Consider the following 1,319-nt stretch of genomic DNA (forward strand, 5'->3'; position numbering starts at 1 on the left):
CCCTCTCCATGCTCCCCCCTCCAGGCTGCGGGGGTCCCCCAGCTCCGGCATTGCCCCGCTCCGCCCTCCACACTAAGCAGCTCCCGGGCTCCACACCCATTCCCAGCACTCCCGGAGTGGCCCCAAAACTGTTGTTTCCCCCCTGCCGGCACCAGGTTGACCATGGAGCCAGTGGGGCCTGACCCAGCAACACCAACCCCCACCGTGGGGGGGACCCACCTCCCCCCGCCCACTGCCAGGGCTCTGCCACCAACCCAGCCCAGCATCCCCAAAAAACACCTCCTACCCACCCCCAAGAGCCCCCAAGGGCACAGCCCTGCACAAGGGCTGGCTGTGCCCAAGGCAACCAAACAGCCCCACAGGCAGGGGGACACCAGAGGCGGCCCCAGGGCAACGAGAGCAGGGAGCGGATCGGGCCCCCTGACACGTGGGTGGGCTCTGGGTTCAGCCTGACCAGGGACAATTTGGCACCAACAGCACAGCCCCGAACGCTGGCTCGGCACAGGGGGCCCGAGCTCCCCCCTCTCCAGGCTCTCGGCACTCTCGCAGCTCCCTCCTCTCTCCAGCCTCCCCCACTCTGCAGGGATCAAGGCATGGGGACACAGAGGGACCGCCATGGCAACCCCACTCCTGCTCTCCCGCATCCCCTTAGCCCACCTCTTCCATCCCTTTCTTGGGCTGTTGCCTGGTGTGGATGCGCTGGTGTCCAATCAGGTGGGAGCTCTGTCTGAAGCACTTCCCACATTCCTCACATATGTATGGACGTTCCCCAGTGTGGATGTGCTGGTGGCTGAGGAGGTGGGAGCTCTTCCTGAAGCTCTTCTCACATTCCAAGCACTTGTAGGGCCGTTCCCCAGTGTGGATGCGACGGTGGGAGTGGAGAGTGGAGTTGTCAGTGAAGCTCTTCCCACATTCCCAACACGTGTAGGGTCGTTCCCCGGTATGGATGCGCTGGTGGGTGTGGAGGGTAGAGCTGTCACTGAAGCTCTTCCCACATTCCCCACACGTGTAGGGTCGTTCCCCAGTGTGGATATGCTGGTGGATGCGGAGGTTGGAGCTCTGTCTGAAGCTCTTCCCGCATTCCACACACGTGTAGGGCCGTGCCCCAGTGTGGATGTGCTGGTGTCTGAGCAGGGTGGTGCTGTGGCTGAAGATCCTCCCACATTCCAAGCACCTGAAGGGCTTATCCCTGCTGGGAGGCTGCTCAGGGACCACCAGGTCAGAGCTCTGGCTCAAGCTCCGGCCGCCTTCCCGGCACAGGCTGGGTCTTTCCTCCTCAGAGCACCCTGGGATGGCTTTGGAGCCCCTCCTGCGGGGGG

At 63.8% G+C, this 1,319-nt stretch overlaps 1 protein-coding gene across 1 annotated transcript; it reads right to left on the reverse strand.

The window, feature by feature from the left end:
* Positions 1-648: 648 nt before the first annotated feature.
* LOC113942238 (gastrula zinc finger protein XlCGF49.1-like) lies at positions 649-1,314 on the reverse strand (the record flags this gene model as incomplete). The annotated part of the gene is made up of 1 exon (XM_027633373.1): positions 649-1,314. A coding segment is annotated over one exon (666 nt), but the record flags the coding sequence as incomplete, so codon positions are not given.
* Between the last annotated feature and the right edge of the window lie 5 nt (positions 1,315-1,319).

The sequence above is a fragment of the Corapipo altera genome, unplaced genomic scaffold, assembly GCF_003945725.1.
Source record: "Corapipo altera isolate COAL_440 unplaced genomic scaffold, ASM394572v1 58613, whole genome shotgun sequence".
NCBI lineage: Eukaryota > Metazoa > Chordata > Aves > Passeriformes > Pipridae > Corapipo > Corapipo altera.